The 19,848-nt window shown below is 30.1% G+C and overlaps 2 protein-coding genes across 2 annotated transcripts; one reads left to right on the top strand and one right to left on the bottom strand.

The window, feature by feature from the left end:
* Positions 1 to 10,351: 10,351 nt before the first annotated feature.
* Positions 10,352 to 16,211, top strand: LOC140452818 (uncharacterized). Its single transcript, XM_072547150.1, has 3 exons — positions 10,352 to 11,863; positions 12,519 to 13,691; positions 13,953 to 16,211. Exons 1-3 carry the CDS (start codon positions 10,352 to 10,354, stop codon positions 16,209 to 16,211), a joined length of 4,944 nt encoding a protein of 1,647 aa, XP_072403251.1.
* Positions 16,212 to 18,389: 2,178 nt separating this feature from the next.
* LOC140452819 (uncharacterized) lies at positions 18,390 to 18,908 on the bottom strand. The gene has a single exon (XM_072547151.1). It carries the CDS (start codon positions 18,906 to 18,908, stop codon positions 18,390 to 18,392), a length of 519 nt encoding a protein of 172 aa, XP_072403252.1.
* Between the last annotated feature and the right edge of the window lie 940 nt (positions 18,909 to 19,848).

Genomic DNA, 19,848 nt, shown 5'->3' on the forward strand with positions numbered 1-19,848 from the left:
GGTATTGATACGATTAGGGTTTATAGAAAATAATTTATAAGTTATATACTACATAATATTAGATATTTGGTTGTTTTAAATAAGTTATATACTAGAGAAATTTATAAAAATATATTTATGTGAGGGCATTTTAAGAAATTAGCATATAATAATTGTAAAAAGTTGTATTTTAGTAATTATAATGTGGTAGATAGATTTAAGTGAGCCATGTGCCTAGGCAACCAAAAATACTCTCGAATTTTGACAGATAGAAATTAATCATAATACGAATACAAAGTGGGGTTATTATAATAATATATTGTTTGAATTGTGTATTTTATTAAATTAGAGTGTTAGTTACTAATTTGAATGTTTATTCTGATCTGAAAAGCCTAAATGTAAACAAAATTATTAATAGAAAAGAATGGAATTCTCTGGATCAACGGAGATGGCCATGTTTGCGAAATGGTTTGTTCCAGAAAATTCAGACATGTATTAAATAGAACAAAATTGGAACATGATCTCTTACCAGATGGTTCTAGAAATCCAAAAGATATAAATACCCGTGATTTGGATTCAAGATGGCAGTTTTTAGGAAGTTTTTAGTCAGAAGTCAGGCCAGTTTATTATGAAAGTTAGTTGGAGTCAGTAAATCAAGTACAAATAGTCCAATAGTTTAATATAGTAAGGTAAATGAAGATTAAAAATTATGCATATAATTTAATGCACATTTATAATTATACACAAATAATTATTGAAGATAAAAAAAAGGTATATTGGAAGAAATTAAATTATATTATGGTTGGAGATTAGTATAAATCAACTTATAATAATTGGATATTGGTATATTGAAAAGAAGAATAAATATAAATGCTGTTTGCTGGTTTGGTTGGTGGTGTATAAATGCTGGTGAAGAAAACTATATCTTAAATTGGTAGAAGCTGATAATTGGAAAAAGTAATTTCAAAAAAAAACAAGGATAACTGAAGTACGAAGACATTCAGTGGTGATTAGAATCTATATACTTAGTGGAAAACAGTTCATTTAGGCATTCAGTGAAAGAAAGGTACAAAATTTTGTTAATATAATTTAGTTAGTGTCATAACAATTTCAATTTTGAAGATAGTTTTGTTTAAATTGTAGATTGTCTATAGAATTTAATTAGTTTTATAAGAATATCAATTTAAAGATAGTTTATTTTAAATTTACATTGGCTAAGTTAGATATATATGTGTGTTTCATAATAGTTATAATAAAGATAATTTAAAAAAGTACTTACAAGCTAATTCTTTGAGAACCGCGATAAAAACCCTATATTATTAAAAATACTCATTGCTCATCATTCAAACAAAAAACACATCATAACAATATATATATATATATATATATATATATATATATATATATATATATATATATATATATATATATATATTGAAATGATATTGTTTATAAAAAATAATTTATAAGTTATATACTACATAATATTAGATATTAAAAGTAGTTGGTATTTTAATAAGTTATATACTAGAGAATTTTATAAAAATATTATTTATGTGAGGGCATTTTTAAGAAATTAGCATATAATTATTGTAAAAAGTTGTATTTTAATGTTGTAAATATATTTAAGTGAGCCATGTGCATAGGCAACCAACTATACAGTAAGTGACTGACAGAAATTAAGAATTTTTAGGAATATAAAGTGGGGTTATAATAATAATGTTAGTTTAAAATGTTTAATTTATATATATTTAATGATTTAAATGTTTATTCTGATCTGAAAAGCCTAAATGTCAACAAAATTATCAATAGAACATTAATGAATTCTCCAGAATGCAGAATTTGACCTCTGTTTATGTTGGAACATTCTGGAATAATGATTATGTTGGTGGATCGAACAGATATTGTTTTCGAGAACATCCATATAGAAGAAATAGAACTAAATCGAACATGATTTATTGCCAGATGATTCTAGAATAGAAAAAAAGATATAAATACCCGGTGATTTGGATTAGAATGGATCAGTTATGAGTTACAGTTACTATGAGGCCAGTTTATTATGAAAGTTAGTAGACACATTTAGTTAGTGAAGTAAATTGTTCAGAATTTTCAAGAAGTCAGTCAGAAAAGTTTAGTAAGAAATATGAAAGTTAGTTGGAGTCAGTGAATCAGTTACAAATAGTCCAACTGTTTAATATAATTAAAAAAAGTATATTGGAAGAAATTAAAATTATATTATGATTGGAGATTAGTATAAATCAACTTATAATAATTGGATATTGGTATATGGAAGAGAAGAATAAATATAAATGCTGTTTTGCTGGTTTGCTTGGTGGTTTATAAATGCTGGTGAAGAAAAATATATCTTAAATTGGTAGAAGCTGATAATTGGAAAAAGTAATTTCACAAAAACAAGGATAACCGAAGTACGAAGACATTCAGTGGTGATTAGAATCTATATAGTGGAAAACAGTTCATTTAGGCATTCAGTGAAGGAAAGGTACAAAATTTTGTTAATATAATTTAGTTAGTGTCATAACAATTTCAATTTTGAAGATAGTTTGTTTAAATTTTATATTGTTTATAGAATTTAATTAGTTTTATAAGATATCAATTTAAAGATAGTTTATTTTAAATTTACATTGGCTAGGTTAGATATATATGTGTGTTTCATAATAGTTATAATAAAGATAATTTAAAAAAGTACTTACAAACTAATTCTTTGAGAACCGCGATAAAAACCCTATATTATTAAAATACTCATTGCTCATCACTCAAACAAACAACACATCATAACAATTTGGCACCCAACGCGGTGGCTCTCTATTTAAAATAATTAGTTTGGGAAGATAAGTGCTCTCATATAATTAAATTAATTATCAGTAGAAAGAAAAAATTATAGATTTTATTTTTAATTATATTTGAACAAGTAAAGTCTCAAAATGTCTCAAGGAAAGAAAGGTACAAGAAGCAAAAAAAATGAAGAAGATGTGGAAGTAGAAACACAACCTATACAAGAGGAGAGTTTAGTTCAAGTTTCACAAGATACTGCAGAAATGAATCCAGAAAGAGAGTAAAATGTCAATATGGCAGCTTTGATGTCATTAATGATGCAGATGAACAAGACAATGGAAGAGAATTCAAAAGAAATCAAAGAAGACATGAAAAAAATGGAACAGAAAATGGAAGAGAATACCAAAAAAAATGGAAAAGAATTCAAAAGAAATCAAAGAAGACATGAAAAAAATGGAACAGAAAATGGAAGAGAATACGAAAAAAATGGAAGAGAATTCAAAAGCAGTCAAAGCAGACATGAAAAAAATGGAACAAAAATTGGAAGAGAATTATAGAAAATTAGAAAAGAAAATAGAAGATAATAATAATAAAATTGTAAAACAAATGAAAAAACAAATGGATAAAAAACTTGAAGCTGCAGAGAAGAAAGTAGCAAATGAAATAAAAAATATACAGCATGACTACAAGAAAAGGATAAAAAATGAGAGGACAGAAGTAAAGAGGATTATTCAAGATAATAAGATAGATATAGAACAGAAAATAGAGTTGCAGAAATGTAACTTAGAAGTAAAAATTAACGAAGACAGGAGAAACACAGAAGAAAAATTAGACGATATACAACAAAATATCCAAATAAATAGTAATCAAATAAGAAATGTGGAACAGAGAATAGATGATATTTCACAAATGAGAGACATAGGGAAACCCTACTTAAATTTAACAAATGAGACTGGGATTAAATTCTCTGGTAATATAAAAAATTTGCATCCTAGAGTATACATAAATAGTTTAAAACATAAATTAAGATTTGTGAATAATATTAATGATATTAAAGATTATATTAGAGTGACATTAAATGACAATGCAGCAACTTGGTTTGCTAGTATTGAAAATGATTTAGATAATTTTCAAACATTTGAAAATAAATTTTTAAATTATTATTGGGGTGAACTAGAGCAAGCCAAGTTTAGAGAAATTCTATATTTTGGAAAGTATAATCAAAATTTAAAATCAAATATGGTAGATTATGCATTGAAACTGATAACAGTTGCAAAATATTTAGAACCACCACTTAGAGAGGATGAAACAGTCTTAAATGTATCTAGACATTTTGATGCTGATGTTGTGCAAACCGTAACTGTACAAAATATTCAAACAATAGATAGTTTTATTAATTTTATTCAAAGAATACAAAGAGGCAATATGACAAGTAATAATAACAACAGAAAAAACAATAACTTTCAATATAATAAAAATGATAATCAACAATATAGACAATCATATAATAATTATAGATATGGTAATAATTTACAAAATTTTAATAATAACAGTAATTATAATAGACAACATTTTAATAACAGTACTAATAATAATAGACAAGATTTTAATAATCGAAGAAATACAGAGCGACCTAACTATAACAGACAGGTAAATTGTGTACAAAGGAATAGGAGCTGCGAAGACAGGGAACGAAATAGTACAAGGCAAGAAAATGTGAGTAGAAGTCATAGTAGGGAAAGACATAGGACGTCAGATCCAAGTAGTCAGATACAATCTGACAATTCTAATAATCAAAATTTTGTGCAGTAAACTTTCTGAATTACAAGTTAGGCCATTGCTATTATGAAAAACCTTCTGAATTTATTTCTTTAGATGAAGAGAAAATTATTGAATCTATTAATTTAATTTATATAAATGCTTTGGCCAAAAATAAAATGATTAAAATTATGATAGATACTGGTTCAGAAAGTACTTTAGTCTCGGAGAATTTTTTTTTAATACATTAAAACTATCAGATAGAATAAAGATTCCAAAAATTAAAATTGTTGGTGCAAATAATAAGAAGTTGGGTGAAATTGATAAACTAGCCAATTTTAAAATTAATATTCTTAATAAAGAAATTAATATGCAAGGATTTATTGTCAAGGATTTATGTGTTGATATATTAATGGGAAATGATGAATTGGAAAAGAAGAAAGTAAAGATAGATTTTGAAGAAAAAATGGTAACTTTGGAAGGGCAAATAATTAAATTTATGCAGAAAGATGAGGTGGAAGAAGGAATAAGAGTTGATAGGATATTATTAAAAGAAAATAATGATGTTTATGAAGAAGAAATGTATTTTGATGATAGGGAAATGTCCCAAAAGAATGTAAAGAATAATTATTGTAGTGAATATTTAAGGAATGGAAATTTTAAGCAAATGGATGCCTACGAGGCGGAGTGCGTAAAATTGGAAGCAAGGAATAATGAGTACATAATGAAGAATAATTTTATTTGTAAAGAAGAAGATATGATAAAAGTTTTAAATTGCCCTGAAGAATATAAATCAATAGTCATTTCCATATTGCAGCAACACAAGGGACTTGTCAATAAAGAAAATAGAATTGCACAAAGTGATATCCATAGTATAAAAGTTAAAGAAGAAAAAGATTTTAAAACAAAATCATACACAATACCATATAAATACAGAGAAGAAGTAAACAGAACGATTAATAATATGTTAGAAGATGGAATACTAGGAAGAATTACAGGAATGTCATTTTTCACTAAAATCGATTTACAGCATAGTTTTTGGTTAATACCTCTAGAAAGAAAAAGTAGACAGTATACAGGATTTCAGATAGATGGAGTAGTATATCAATTCAAAGTAGTACCATTTGGACTTCAATCATCTTGCAGTGCTCTATGTAGATGTCTTCATGATATTTTGGATCAATATGAACATTTTGTAATTCACTACATTGATGATATATTAATTTTTTCTAAAACTGCTGAAGATCATGAGAAACACCTAAAAATTATAATAAATAGATTAGACAAAGTTGGACTTAAAATAAATCAAGAAAAATGTACAATTTTTCAAAAAGTAATGATATATCTAGGTTATAAACTTAACACTAACAGCTTACTGATATATCCATTTTATTCAATAGACTTGATTTGTTAAATAGATGGTAGATTTCATTATTTTGATTCAATTTGACATCATATTTATTGTCTGATACATATGGAAATTATTTTGTACCCTAAAAATCATAATTTGGGGTTAGATACAAAATTGATTCTATAAATAAATGTCTTTCTAATATAATAAAGTATAAAACTTACCAATTTATATGGATGAAAGCCTGTTGAATGGAAATAATTCCTAGATTTGTATCTTAACATCCATTGTAAAATGTAAACACAATAAAACAACACACAAACTTTATTTGACATGACAGTTTGACCATAGAATAGCCGAACTGTGCTCCGTTGTTCTCTGCTTTGACATAGACAGCGAACAGGGATGTATTTGATAGAACAATTAAAATAGGAAATTAAATTATTTTATTTATTATAATTACTAAGGTATGTGGATAAGAAAATTAATATTTAAAAAAATAATAAGTAAATTGTTTATTTTAAATTTAATTTTGGGGTGTTGAAATGATATTGTTTATAAAAAATAATTTATAAGTTATATACTACATAATATTAGATATTAAAAGTAGTTGGTATTTTAATAAGTTATATACTAGAGAATTTTATAAAAATATTATTTATGTGAGGGCATTTTTAAGAAATTAGCATATAATTATTGTAAAAAGTTGTATTTTAATGTTGTAAATATATTTAAGTGAGCCATGTGCATAGGCAACCAACTATACAGTAAGTGACTGACAGAAATTAGGAATTTTTAGGAATATAAAGTGGGGTTATAATAATAATGTTAGTTTAAAATGTTTAATTTATATATATTTAATGATTTAAATGTTTATTCTGATCTGAAAAGCCTAAATGTCAACAAAATTATCAATAGAACATTAATGAATTCTCCAGAATGCAAAATTTGACCTCTGTTTATGTTATAACATTCTGGAATAATGATTATGTTGGTGGATCGAACAGATATTGTTTTCGAGAACATCCATATAGAAGAAATAGAACTAAATCGAACATGATTTATTGCCAGATGATTCTAGAACAGAAAAAAAGATATAAATACCCGGTGATTTGGATTAGAATGGATCAGTTATGAGTTACAGTTACTATGAGGCCAGTTTATTATGAAAGTTAGTAGACACATTTAGTTAGTGAAGTAAATTGTTCAGAATTTTCAAGAAGTCAGTCAGAAAAGTTTAGTAAGAAATATGAAAGTTAGTTGGAGTCAGTGAATCAGTTACAAATAGTCCAATTGTTTAATATAATTAAAAAAAGTATATTGGAAGAAATTAAAATTATATTATGATTGGAGACTAGTATAAATCAACTTATAATAATTGGATATTGGTATATGGAAGAGAAGAATAAATATAAATGCTGTTTTGCTGGTTTGCTTGGTGGTTTATAAATGCTGGTGAAGAAAAATATATCTTAAATTGGTAGAAGCTGATAATTGGAAAAAGTAATTTCACAAAAACAAGGATAACCGAAGTACGAAGACATTCAGTGGTGATTAGAATCTATATAGTGGAAAACAGTTCATTTAGGCATTCAGTGAAAGAAAGGTACAAAATTTTGTTAATATAATTTAGTTAGTGTCATAACAATTTCAATTTTGAAGATAGTTTGTTTAAATTTTACATTGTTTATAGAATTTAATTAGTTTTATAAGATATCAATTTAAAGATAGTTTATTTTAAATTTACATTGGCTAGGTTAGATATATATGTGTGTTTCATAATAGTTATAATAAAGATAATTTAAAAAAGTACTTACAAACTAATTCTTTGAGAACCGCGATAAAAACCCTATATTATTAAAATACTCATTGCTCATCACTCAAACAAACAATACATCATAACAATATATATATATATATATATATATATATATATATATATATATATATATATATATATATATATATATATATATATATATATATATATATATATATATATATATATATATATATATATATACATCCCACTATCGTTTTAAGCTCTTTTCACGTTGCAGTAATTTAGCATCACCAAGAAATGCTATCATTTTCTATTTATAAGTCGTGTATGTTCGTTTAGTGCACCTTTGTAGGCTTGGCACCGTTGTCGGTTTTTCAATAATCCGATTTTTTATAAATTAAATTTTTTACTCCAAACCATCATTTTAACATTGGGAATTAAAATTACTATATTTGGTATCATTTTAAAGCCAATAGATGTTGCCAGTGTTAATACTTAAATAATATTTGATAACATAAATATATCGATCGGTTTGGGTTCAAATGAAGACATTGAAACTACCTGCTGACCGGCTGGGGTCAACCAACTAGTTTTTTTATATCAACGTTCAGTTGTTATATTTATTCAATTTAGATATTTTTTCCCAGAGAGTTGTGTAGAGGAATATTTAACATATTTCAATTTCCAAGCTGTTTAATCGAAGCTATTAGTGAATAGTTTAAGATAAATATTAGATTTTTGTGGGATTAGGTCAAAAATATTGGTTGTGATTGGGATGAGAATCACATTTTTAATTATTTAATGTTTAACGTATTGATTTCAATTCAGGAAATCGTTCTCAAAAAACGTTTTTTGTACAAAATGTGTATACACATTTTTACATCATTTGTACAATAAACAAGGTTAAATATTGGAAATCGTATCGTTAAATATTAGTTAATTAAAAATGTAATTTTCATCTCAATATCGACCAATAATTGTGGCATAATCACATAAAAAAATAATATTTGACTTTGACCATGCCATAAGAAAGTAGTTAACGGAACCTCGCTAAATAGTTTTAAAAAATCTTACAGAAATTTAAATTCTAAATAGTATGAGGGGTAGCCGACGAAAAATTCGTAAAGACGTACAGTTGATTTTGCTTTGTTTTTTTAAACAATCTTAAAAGGCAAAAAAAAATTTTGCTTATAAAACGTTTTGTATAAATTCTAAAGAAAAATAATTTAAATAAAAGTTGTAGACCATAAAAAGTTTTCTATGTAGAGAAATACCAAATTTAAATACATAAATAATTGAGATAATTCCAAAAAACCATAAACTCTAAGATATTATATGTTTGTAGTAATTTATAAATGTTAATAACTTTGTTTTTTAACTAACGACAGATAATATAGCTACTTGAAATCATGGCAATTGATGAGTTATTAAAGTGTGCTAAATATCAAGCAGATCAAAAAATATTTTACAATTTATTCAATGTGTTTATCACAGAAAGCGATTATTCAAATAACTGTACTTGTCCAAACTCGTATGACTCTATAAGTATTTTGTAACTTGCAATCGATTCTTTGCGCCTTCAGTTTTAGGGTATATTAAAAAAACTTTTAACATATTATTAAATTTTTTATTAAAAACCAGTTTGAATAGGGGACTTTTTAGTTTTTAGACCACTTAACGTTTTTTTAGTTTCTTTGACAAGTGAGGATTCGGTTATTTCTTCATATGGGCTATGAACAATTGTCTAGTCAAGTCAACACTATTAGAGAAGTTACCTATACTTTTCCAGTAGTCATGCAGACGGTTCATTTTAATTGTCCCCATATGGAACATAAGCTCGAGAAAAGTCTTAAATTCTGTTTGTGTTGTCTCTTTCCAAAACGCAATCCTCGATTTTTCTGAACGACTTTGTGCAAGCATTTCGTCAGTCACTTCCACCATTCATTTAATCTACATCATCCTCGCCCGATGCTTCTAACAATGATTGTAATTCAGCAGTGGTCAATCTACGTTTATGTTCACATCTAACTTTTTTTATATGTCGAAGGCATATTATTTACATCCATTTCTTTATAAATACTGTTAGAGACTGCGAGCATCGGCAACGCAGCTTACCAGCCCGATGGTCCGTGCCGAGGTGGCGTCTTAAATTCAAAATTCAACAGAGAGAGACCTTCACCGACCGCCGTGGTGTGAAGACACATTTTTATTCATATTGTAAATTTAGTAAATAAACCCCTTATGCGTAAGCGAATGCGTTTTAATTCGACCAAATAAAAATAATATACAGTCCACTCACTTCATATACATAAATTGGTCCTTCGAGCCGGATATCAGTAATCAGCATAAACGTTAAAATTAAAGTGATTTGATACTCGAAAACGGACAGTTTCATCCAATAATTCTTAAGTGCACGTGTAACCAAGAGCAGATCATCCAAAACCAAGCTGTTGTACGTTGTACCTGACGCCAGAGGGTGGCCAGAGAGCTAGCGGCGTTGCCTAAAATTCAAAGAGTGAGTACAAAAATCCTTTTACCGAATTTATTCCTCCAAAAAATAAAATAATTTCTGTTGGTGTGAATACTGCTTGATTTATTCTTCGAAAGAATTTATACGAATTTATTTTTTTCGTTTCTTAATTTTTAGTAGTAAGTTAATAATAATTTTATTTATAACTAAAATAAATATGAATACCGAAGAGCAAATAAAAATTGTAAAACGAAAACGGGGTGCAGTAAAAGCCAAATTAACCCATTTTAAAAACTTTTTAAATGATTTGGAAACGGAGACAAGGTCTGCAATTCATATTTTAGAGGACGCGATTTACAATTTAAATTTACGTATCGAAGAAGCGAATAAAATAATACAAAATTACGAGGAATCGCAGTTAGAGTTAGAGGATTTAGTTGATGAGGATGAATTAGAAACTTGTTATACCGAACGCGAGGAATTTACGAAATCTTTTTATTGCGAATTGGCCCGAAGTAAGCGATTACAATCTAAATTTTCTCGGCATAGTACAGATTTATCAAATAACAGTTCATACTCGGAAAATGCATCGGGTAGTCAAGTAAACGATTTTAATGGGTTTCGTCTTCCGCCAGTTGAGGTACCGAAATTTAGTGGTAGTCATGAAGATTGGTTGGAATTTCACGAGACTTTTAGCTCATTAATACATACAAACAGTGCACTACGGAATTTTCAAAAGTTTCATTATCTTAAATCTTCACTTTCAGCTTGCGCGTCCGAAGTAATAGCATCAATTGAGTTTAGCGAGGCAAATTACATTGTAGCGTGGAATTTGCTTTGTGAACGCTATAATAACGAAAGACTTCTTGTTCATAATCATGTAAAAGCATTATTTAATTTAGATGTTAAAACATGTGAGTCGTCAAAAATATTACGGTCTTTGACAGATTCTATTTCAAAACACTTAAAAGCATTAAAACAATTAAACCAACCCACCGAACATTGGGATACTTTAATAATTTACATAGTAACCTCTAAGTTGGATATTAAAACAGCGCGAGAGTGGGAAGAATTTAGATCGAAAATGCAATATCCAACAGTGCGAGATTTAAAAACATTTCTAAAATCAAAGGCTGATTTGCTGGAAACAATAGAGTCTAAACGCGATACATCTTCAGAAAATACCTCCTCTTTTCATAAAAAACAATCCAGAATATCTCAATCGTTTGTCAATACGGAAAATGTTTCTTTAAGGAACAATAATACAGCTGATCGTTCGGGAAATAACATGACTTGTGCTTTCTGCAAACAAAATCATTATATTCGAAACTGTGCAGAGTTTCTTAAACTTTCCCCAGCAGAAAGAAATACGCATGCGAAAAGACTTAGATTATGTATAAATTGTTTACGACCTGGTCACATAAATACGGTTTGCAGATTAAGCAACTGCAGAAAATGTAACGGTAGACACAATACATTATTACATATACAAAATAACGAATACAATAGACGCGAAAATAATACAGAGAACTCAAATGTATCTCTAACTTGTTCAAATATTTCTCAGGAAAACGTTTTACTTGCCACAGCTTTGGTACAAGTAATTGATAAATTTAATAAACCTCATACCGTACGCGCGTTGCTAGATTCAGGTTCCCAATCTAGTTTTATTTCATCAAATTTATGCGATATACTTAATCTCGAAACAGAAAATATCAATATGGCCGTGGTAGGTCTTAATACAGTAGACTCCCTCTATAACGAGAACTGAAATGACAGACTAATTACCTCGTTATAAGCCGATCTCGTTATATCAGACAATCATAATACTGTGCATACATATGAATCTGTAGTTTTCTAAACCATTAACTTCCTATAGTGAAGCCATTCGGAGCAATATAAGATGTTAATAAATATTGTTTGAATGGCGTTTTTGAAAAAAAGTTATTTACTTTTATTGTCAATGAAATATATTAAAACATAAGAGAGTTGTTTAAAATAAAAAGCTGTACTTATTTTTTTTTCCAACTACATAATGTATAAATCGTATTTTCAAGGATAACATAAACTATTGCTTCTGCAATTTTAAGAACTCTGTTATTTTTAAATGCTTTAAATGGTCCAGTATCATTCTATCATATATTTTCTAAAGATGTGAAACAGTTGTATTTATTCATTGTAAAGAAGTTTATTGCGGGCTGCAGTTGAGTTAATTGAGGGGCTGTTTGAAAAGGTATTTATTTATAGCCACGACCGGACTAAAAACGTAAAAAACACGTGTTTGGATCTTATTACAGACGGTTATAGTTCAATAGAAATTTCACGGGACATCTAATGTATCTCGTTATAAGCGAAACCTCGTAATAACCGTGTTCGTTATAGAGGGAGTATACTGTAGTAGCAAATCCCATATTAAGAAAAAATGCGAAATTTCTGTGGAGTCGCTACATAGTGCATATTCGGTAAAATTATCATGTCTTATCATAAACGAAATTACTGGAATCCAACCAACTACTGTTGTTAATATCAATAGGTTAAATATTCCAAAAAATAGAATTCTTGCTGATCCAGAATTCTACAAATCAGGTCCCATAGACTTGCTCATTGGAGCAAATTTATTTTGGAATTTGATGCAAATTGGACAAATACGTCTAGGATCAGATCAGCCAGTATTACAAAAAACTTCTTTTGGATGGATAATTTCTGGAAACATTACAGAAAATTCGAATGTATCTCACTGCAATCTGTCTTTAAATGGTGATATTCAAAAACAACTAGAGAAATTCTGGTTATTAGAAGAATGCTGTGTAAAACCCGCAATATCCGAAGAAGAAGCGTCATGCGAACAACATTTTATTGAAAATACGAAACGCGATGTAGAAACGGGCAGATTCGTAGTATCCATTCCGTTTAAAACGGGTACAGATGAATTAGGTGATTCGGAAGAACAAGCGCGAAGGCGATTTTTATCATTAGAACGAAAACTTAAGCATAATTCGGATTTACGTAAAAAATATGTCGATTTTATGAATGAATACAAAGCGTTAGGTCATATGACCAAAGTAAATAAATTGAATACAAATGCTATTCACTATTACTTGCCACACCATGGAGTACTTCGAGAGGAATCTGTTACTAAAAAGCTTCGTGTTGTCTTCGATGCTTCGGCTGCCACATCCACAGGTCTATCACTTAATGACCTACAAATGGTAGGCCCAACAATACAAAGTAGTCTTTTGTCAATACTCTTAAGATTTCGAATTCATGCATTCGTGATAACAGCCGACATCGAGAAAATGTATCGGCAAGTAATGATTAATCCGAAAGAGCGATCATTGCAACGAATATTTTGGCGAAGTAATCCCAACGAGGAATTAGAGATATACGAATTAAACACGGTTACGTATGGTACTGCTTCAGCGCCTTTTCTAGCAATTCGTTGCATCATGGAGCTAGCCTTAAATTGTGAAGGAAACAGTCCAGATTTATCTCAAATAATTAAAAACGATATATACGTAGACGATTTAATTACGGGTGCTGATTCTATTCAAGAAGCGGTGAGTTTAGGCGTGGGTATTTCAAAAATTTTATCTGAAGGGTGTTTTAAATTGCGAAAATGGCACTCAAATTGCGATACGATACTTAAAATAATAAAGGGCGACGTACCTTCACAGAAGACCAATTCACCGGTTCAATTCAGTGAAGATCAAAACACAAAATCATTAGGTCTCGGTTGGTCATGCGATTCTGATTCTTTGACGTTTAAAATTGAACCAAATGCTATAGACGGTCGTGTAACTAAAAGAATCATTCTTTAGGCTGTGGGTCAAATATTTGATCCACTAGGCCTTTTAGCGCCTTGTATTATTAAAACGAAGATTATACTTCAAAAGCTTTGGCTAGAGCGATTAAGTTGGGACGAATCAGTTCCTCAACCGTTACATGGTGAATGGCTTAAGTTCAAATCTGAGATTCCTAAACTTAATTCATTAATTATTCCACGTCACGTAACATTACCAAATGTACGATCAATTGAATTACATGGTTTCTCGGATGCTTCCGAGCGCGCGTATGGAGCATGCATCTACGTACGTTCTATTACTCGAACTAATCAAGTTTCAGTTAGGCTTCTATGCGCAAAATCTAAAGTAAGTCCGTTGAAAACTATTACGATTCCCAAACTCGAGTTATGCGCAGCTGTTGTTTTATCCAAATTATGTACAATTGTTAAGGATGCACTTAACAACACAACATTTGAAAGAGTTACCTTATGGACAGATTCCACAATCGTGCTCGGTTGGTTGAAAACGGAACCACACCGATTAAAAACGTTTACCTCGAATAGAGTTGCCGAAGTACAAACTTTAACTAGTTCTTGTGATTGGCGGCACGTTTCCTCAAAGGACAATCCCGCAGATTTAGTGTCACGCGGTATCAGTCCATATGAGTTGGAAGTATCTAATTTGTGGTGGTCTGGTCCAAGTTGGTTAAACAAATCCGAATGCGATTGGCCTCAAGAGGTAAAGTGTCCAGAGAACTTGCCTGAACTAAAGTGTGCCTCAAATGCATTCTTAATACGTGCGTTGGAACCAGTAGTAGATATAAGTCGCTTCTCTTCATTGAGCAAGCTAATTAGAACTGTAGCCTTTGTTCTAAGATTCATTTCAATGATCTCAAATAAAGATTCTAGACGAACAAATGGTCCTCTTAATACTGAAGAACTAAGAAAGGCACACAAACTTCTTCTCAAAATGTCACAAAGAGAGTCATATACCGTAGAGATAAACAACTTGTTAAACCGACAAGAAATCAATACTAAAAGCAAAATTCTTAATCTTAATCCTTTTATCGATCAGGAAGGTTTATTAAGAGTTGGTGGTCGTTTAACAAATTCAGATTATTCGTATGACAAGAAACATCCCATTATCGTGTCGGCACACAATCCGTTAACCAAATTAATTTTTAAATCAGAGCATCTAAAATTGATGCATGCCGGCCCACAACTTTTGCTTAGTTCTTTACGTCAGTCCATTTGGCCGGTATCAGGAAGAAATCTTGCTAAATTAACAGTTAGACAGTGTGTGACTTGCTTCAGATTCAATGCGAAGAACACAAATCCTATAATGGGTAATTTGCTGAAAACTCGATTTGATGCTGGTTATCCATTCAAGGTTTGTGGGGTAGATTATGGCGGACCTTTTATTATTAAAAATCGATACGGTAGGGGCAGTAAAACTTCAAAATGTTATATGGCACTGTTTGTATGTTTTGCTGTCAAAGCAGTTCATATTGAGCTAGTTTCTGATCTTTCGACAGATACTTTTTTATTAGCACTAAAACGATTCATTAGCAGACGCGGAAAACCTCAACAAATATATTCTGACAATGGTACTAATTTCGTTGGCGCGAATCACGAATTACAAGCGTTAAGTAAGTTTTTGATTTCAAATCAAAATAAAATTTTGGAGTTGTGCTCATCCGAAAATATAAACTGGCACTTTATTCCAGCACATTCTCCGCATTTTGGTGGCCTCTGGGAGGCAGGAATTAAATCAAGCAAAAATCATTTAAAGCGAGTTGTAGGTAATAATATTCTAACATTCGAAGAATTATCAACAGTTTTTGCACAGATCGAAGCGATTTTAAATTCCCGACCCCTCTCACTACTCTCTTCCGATCCTAACGATGAAAATCCATTAACTCCTGCTCACTTTCTCATCGGCAAACCGTTAATAGCAACACCAGAACCCGACATCACAGATTTACCTACTGGAAGACTTTCTCGTTTCCAACTCCTGGAACAAATGCGACAGAACTTCTGGCGACGATGGTCGAAAGAATATATATCCGAATTACAGCAGAGGGTTAAATGGAAAAAGACGCAGAGAACTTTATCACAAGGCTCCATGGTACTCGTGAAGGAGGATAATATCAATCCGTTGAAATGGAGACTGGGTCGTGTTCTGGAGTTACATCCTGGAAAGGATGGAATTTGTCGAGTGGCATCGATCCGAACTGCAACTGGTGTCATTCGTCGAGCTTTTCCAAAAATTTGCCCACTACCAATTCAAGATTGAAAGCAGGTCCTTTCAAGGCCGGGGGCATGTTAGAGACTGCAAACATCGGCAACGCAGCTTACCAGCCCGATGGTCCGTGCCGAGGTGGCGTCTTAAATTCAAAATTCAACAGAAAGAGACTTTCACCGACCGCCGTGGTGTGAAGACACATTTTTATTCATATTGTCAATTTAGTAAATAAACCCCTTATGCGTAAGCGAATGCGTTTTAATTCGACCAAATAAAAATAATATACAGTCCACTCAGTTCATATACACCCTTGCTTTTCTTAGATACGTCTCAATAAGATTCAATAATACATGAACAATATAATATAATTAAATAAAGAAAATCAAAATAATATTTCCCTTTACTGGGATTTAAATTTATTCGTTTTTTACCAATGAACCTTAACGACATAAAGATTCATACCAATTATAATGAAGTTGTCAGCGCTTGCGTTCTGGCTTAAACAGAACCTCACTTTTAACTATTTAAAATCAAAAATTTAGTTATTGCCGACATTTCAAAGAATTACCTCCTTTTTTAAATGTAGTTGCATTGGGTTTTTCGATTAACCTTGGGTAAGCCTTTACGTGTCAAGTTCGAAGCTACCATACATTTCAATTCTTATAAAAAAACTTTTTTTGCACATAGTAACAAAAAACATCACTATGTTACTAGCAAAGTTTTTTAATATTCTAACTCTACAATTCTAAGTTACGGTAAGATCAATAATGTTTTAATAGATAATATATGGTAGCTAATTATAATTTATTCTCTTTCAGCCCTGAAGAAGCCAAATTAATTCTCTTTGGCGAAAACGTTCGGCGAAACAATTGATACACATTAGAGTATTTCTTGCAGATTTCCCCAATATTTAAGAGTTTACTATTTAACTAATCTGCAAAGATTAAATTTCTTTTCTTTTCTATATATATATATATATATATATATATATATATATATATATATATATATATATATATATATATATATATATATATATATAATAAAACGTGGTGGTACATTATACATGATCTAATGTATGGTTATATGTATATCTTTAATAGTACCCGATTCTATGTTACGGGTTTTATATAAATATTAAACACACAGACAGCAACTTGAATCCACAAACATTGAATTTCACCACCATCGTGTTTGTAGCCATATTAAAAATTATTTTATATCAACCCCAACCCCTTTTTCGAAAGTTGCGCCTCTACCGTCAGCTGATATGGATAAGGTGTGGTGTGAAATTTGTGATAAAATTACAGGTATACCTGTATTTATCAATATATAAATAATAAACATTGGTCCTCTTACTAGGTGACAAAATATATACCTACCTACAACTGATGTCATTGTAGAAATATTCACAACAATGATATTTAATTTCTAAGCCAAGGATTATATCCCAATCCTACCAGAATTTTCAAGTCAAAAGATATTTCCTAGTATAGAGGTACCGTCATTTCGGAAGGCATCTAATTTGCATATTATGAGGCATGTCGAAATTGTATAAGAACCGCCTTTGAAGTTGGTGATTGGTTACTGAAATTTTAACTAAACGACAGTGTTGCGCACTATTTAGTAGGTACAGCTAAAACATATTATACTGAATAAAGGCGATGATCAGTAAGATATTTGATGGGACAAAAATAATAATACCTTCGTAATACGTTTTTCCGGAACAAACAAACTATTTTTATTGTACGAAAGAATTATTAAGTTCTGAATATAGATAAGTTTAACAAAATGGATTTTTAAAATAGCAATTAATTGTCAAGCGTATTTTCCAAAATATTAAATACCAATACAATACCAAAATATTAAAGAGTGAGGAAAATTATATGCTAATGAACGGTCCCAATTACATGTACCTAAACTTCTACCTGATTTAATTCTGTTCTTGGAAGCGTTTTAGTGATATAATAAAGTCATGTAAACATAAATATTCCTGTCTTTGGGAAATGCCTAATTTCATGGACCTACCCGATTTAAGACGTTTCTTGTAAATATATATTAGCGATATAATAAAGACTACCGTCAATATTGCTGTCCTTCTAAAATATATGCACATCTAAATTTGTAAATGAAAACTTATAAAAGATATAAAATTAACTCTATATACATATCATTTAAAAATTCATATACCTAATGTGAATGTTTCAAAGAAGAACGACAAAATCTAATTTAATTTTCTTCTTCCGAAGAACACTCGATGACTTCGGATGTTAAATAACTGTCTTCTATTTTAATTGCATGATGACATCGTTTTCTCCACTCATCTGGGGTTATTTCGGAAACTCGTTTTTCCAACAGGTGTCTCACATCTTCCAATTTGAAAGATATGTTATTTTGTGCGATATTATTTTTAATGTCTATCGGATTTAAATCCGGATGGTATGGAAGTAACCGTAAAGGAGTGTGACCATATTCACGCAAAAGTTCATCGAATTCATACCTTTTGAAACGATTTTGATGGTACTTAATCAACGCATAATATTCGGGTTTAAAACTTTGAGGGTTAAATGTTATATTGTTTTTAATCAGCCAATCAATCATATTTATCATTTTTTTGGAATTACTATTAGGCGCAGGATTCACTTGTACCGAATGGTATGAGGTATTATCGCAAACAACTATTGAGTTAGCGGGTAAATTTGGAATTAGTTTTATCTTTAGCCATTTGCGGTAATTCGTGGCATTCATTTCTAAGTGGTAGTCACCGGATTTACTACAAATATTAAAAGCGCGTTTGGAATAAATCCCATTTCACCACCAGCATGCACTATTATTAAACGTTGACCCTTCGAAATGTTCATCAGTAACCCTTTACTAGAATTATAATTCCAAGTTTTCGACAAAGTATGTCCACTGTGTATATATTATGTCTCATCGAGGTAAACAATGGGTCTGTTTTCATTTCTATAATGTTTGATAAGTCTTAAGTATTTGATTCTCCAAGACCTTATACCCGTCTGTTCAACCAACAATTGTCTGTTGTCCTGTGCTCTCCTCCTACGAAAATTCATATTTCGAAGAATTCTTCGCAGCGAGGCTTCTGATACTTTAATGTCCAAATATATCTCAATTTTGTTCTTCAATTTATTAGCAGTAACAATACAATTCTCTGTTTTACGAAAATCGTGAATTATACGCCGAATATCTGTAATTTGATATTCTGGTAAATCTGTCACAGGTGACTTTCGTAAAGGTCTCTTTGAAGAAAATTCAACTTTGTTTTTATTATCTAGAGACTGTTTGCTCTCTTGTAGTATTCTGGATACTGTCCGTACAAAAATGCCTATACCGACGTAAATATAATCAGCGTATAAGTAAAATGTAAGATGCAGTAAGAGAAGATCTGGAGAAAATGGGAGTGAGACAATGGGAAATAGTGGCACAGGACCGACAAACATGAAAGGCAATAGTAAACGCGGCAAATACTCACGAAGAGTTGCAACGCCATTGATAATGATGATGATGACGTAAATAATAATTCAAAATAATTGGTATGTTGCAGTAATAATTTTTCAAATTTTAAACAGACAACATAAAGAAACAAAAAAGTACATTGAAAAGTAACTCAAAACGATAGTAGAAAATAAAAAAAATAAATAAGAGCTTTCTACGAAAACAAGAGCCTATG

Source organism: Diabrotica undecimpunctata, chromosome 11 (assembly GCF_040954645.1).
Source record: "Diabrotica undecimpunctata isolate CICGRU chromosome 11, icDiaUnde3, whole genome shotgun sequence".
Lineage (NCBI taxonomy): Eukaryota > Metazoa > Arthropoda > Insecta > Coleoptera > Chrysomelidae > Diabrotica > Diabrotica undecimpunctata.

What these genes read in the sequence shown, in the direction of transcription:
- LOC140452818 (XM_072547150.1), top strand. Translation starts at nt 10,352, where the DNA reads ATGAATACCGAAGAGCAAATAAAAATTGTAAAACGAAAACGGGGTGCA. An exon ending in AAAATATCAATATGGCCGTG is followed by an intron (nt 11,864 to 12,518) that starts GTAGGTCTTAAT and finishes TTCGTTATAGAG; the next exon opens with GGAGTATACTGTAGTAGCAA. An exon ending in CTGATTCTATTCAAGAAGCG is followed by an intron (nt 13,692 to 13,952) that starts GTGAGTTTAGGC and finishes ATCATTCTTTAG; the next exon opens with GCTGTGGGTCAAATATTTGA.
- LOC140452819 (XM_072547151.1), bottom strand. Translation starts at nt 18,908, where the DNA reads ATGAATGCCACGAATTACCGCAAATGGCTAAAGATAAAACTAATTCCA.